The 2,317-nt window shown below is 43.5% G+C and overlaps 1 protein-coding gene across 1 annotated transcript in view; it reads right to left on the bottom strand.

Moving 5' to 3' along the window:
- The window catches only part of UNC5C (unc-5 homolog C (C. elegans)), a gene marked incomplete at its 5' end in the record, with an annotated part of 87,822 nt that overhangs the window by 39,228 nt on the left and 46,277 nt on the right, over nucleotides 1-2,317 (bottom strand). The window contains one exon of the mRNA XM_010021743.1: nucleotides 1,669-1,833. Coding sequence (XP_010020045.1) covers nucleotides 1,669-1,833 — 165 coding nt within the window. The remainder of the gene's footprint in view (nucleotides 1-1,668; nucleotides 1,834-2,317) is intronic.

Below are 2,317 nucleotides of genomic sequence, written 5' to 3'. Positions count from 1 at the left end.
TGAAGACCTCTACTTTATACTCAGGATCCACTTTCACAAATAAAATGCAATATGCCATCAACAGATAAATGAGATCCCTACAGGGCTTTTATTCTATCGTACCATTATATCTACTTTTCCACAAGATTTCTGCTTAAATGGCTCTCTTTATGCACATACACAAAGATGACATACACCTGTCTAAATAAAATCTGATAGTGAAGAGCTCTCTGATGGGGAAATGTATCTTTTCTTCCTAATTTACCATAATGACTAATTCACACTGCAGGAGCTAGGGGTACGTTAGCTTCCCATGATAAAAGTCACCAAGGTGTTATACACTAAGATGTGGCTGAATTTTTTTTCCTATCTTTAGAAAAGAGTGGAGTTCTGAATCTCACCTTCTTGCGTTCCCCACAAAAACAAACGTTTCAAGGAATTACAGCTTTATAGGCTCCTGACATTGATTAATAGTTTTTAATGTAATAAAAGTGTTTGTGTGAGCCACACTGAAGAAGCCCTTTTTGCAAACTGGGGAAACCTCAGAGCAAAGACCATGCTGTGCCAGAGGGTAGCTCAGAGCCTGCTGCCAACACAGTAGCCACCTATATGGCACTAATTCAAGAAGCAGACCTATTTATTTAGCTGGTAGTGTTGCTTTTCTGCCATTGTGACTATTTCAGTCAAAAGTAACCTTCCTGAGAGAATAAAGATTCCTGACTCCTTTTTCATGAGAGAACTGAAAGAATTTTATGATCTGGACAAAGAGATACCCGATAGTTTCAGCCACCACTCTCCGGCAACAGAGAGCTGAGGTTCATCAGAGAAGTACTGCTGAGAGACAGGCTGAAGGAACAGGGGAGAGGTTTATATGAGGATTGTGGCCCAGGTTATTGTGATAAGGAAATGTGAAAGGAAGATTCAATGCACCAGCAGAACAGAGAAGACCTCATTTTTGAGAAGGGATGGGGTGCAGAGAAGACTAATTATTCATCAGCTTACGTCAGAATCCCACTAAAAGTCTCCTTTGCTTTACTTCTCGCTCTTAATAGCCACAAAAGCAGGACCATGGCATGAACAGGTGCAGGCAGAACAGATTTCAGTGCTAGAGATGATCTCCATGAGGCTCCAGCATGCTGATAACTATGTATGAAGTTTGCATAGGCACTGCATAGATACAGGGTACTTCTTTCTACTACAGGGCACCTGAAATTCAATAAGGGGCTCATCTGTTATACGTAGAAATACATGCACCCACCATTCCTGACAGTAAGAAGCCACAAGCTGATCTGCTTTGCCAGGTTTACTCTTTTGAAAATGCTGGCTTTGCCCTACACCCTCTACTTTTCATTTGTACTGCTGTAAGATTCACTGCCAAGTTTCCCTATACAGATGCTGAGCTGGTATTAGAGAAGAGGGATGTTTGGTGGGGAGGGCAGAGGGGAGAGGGCTCTGTTATGAGCCTTTCTAATTCTTCATGGCTCAACATCATAAACTTCAGAGAGCATCACATTCATCTTCGGGGAAGAAGAGTGGGATGTCCAGCCTGGTGAGAACTGCATTAACTCATTTCTCCATTCTACGAATGGTTCTGTGACTTTAGGTTACTGATGCTGACCTGTGGCTATTGCAGGTTATCCTGTGGCCACATGCACCCCCAGACCCCAGAGGCATCACAGCAGCACTTACCCTGCATGCAGAGCCCGTCGGTACAGTTCTTGGACTGTAGCACCAGCCCTTCACAGTCCTTCCCCCCGTTCTTGGGCGCCGGGGCCGTGCACTCCCTCCGGCGCCAGTGGGTGCACTCCGTGCCACAGGTGGACCACTTGCTCCAGGACGTCCACTTGCCGTCCACTGAGACAAGGAAGAGACACGACTTGTTAGAGGTACATAAAGTGAGACCAAGCACAAACAATGCATGTCTCGGCACAAGCAAGCCTGCAACTACTGGCCATTCCCTCCAAGGCGGAAGGATCATCAGTCTGCTCTTCTTGAAAAGAGTCAGTCTGCTCTTCTTAAAGTTCTATTTCTGGCCCGTAAGTGCATATTCACTCTCTCTCTCTCCTTTCTCTCTCCTTTCTCTCTGACCCAGCCCCATTTCTGCTCTTTCCTCCCTTCTTTATAAACTTGTCAGCAGTTTATCTATGCTCAAAGTGTGTAAGAAAATAAGCAACAAGTTGAGAATCTCTGATTTTTTTTTTTTTCATTTCTCAATACAGAGGTTAAAGTTAAACTTAGCCAGAAATTCTTCTGTAGTAGAAAGATACTTAATGTTTAATATTTTCTATTAAACAAAATACCTAGAGGCATCATCTATTTCATATGACCCAAAGCAGGA

This window comes from Nestor notabilis, unplaced genomic scaffold (genome assembly GCF_000696875.1).
Source record: "Nestor notabilis isolate BGI_N333 unplaced genomic scaffold, ASM69687v1 scaffold4789, whole genome shotgun sequence".
Classification (NCBI taxonomy): Eukaryota; Metazoa; Chordata; class Aves; order Psittaciformes; family Psittacidae; genus Nestor; species Nestor notabilis.
Note: the sequence above shows the minus strand (reverse complement) of the source record. Positions and strands in the feature narration are given on the sequence as shown.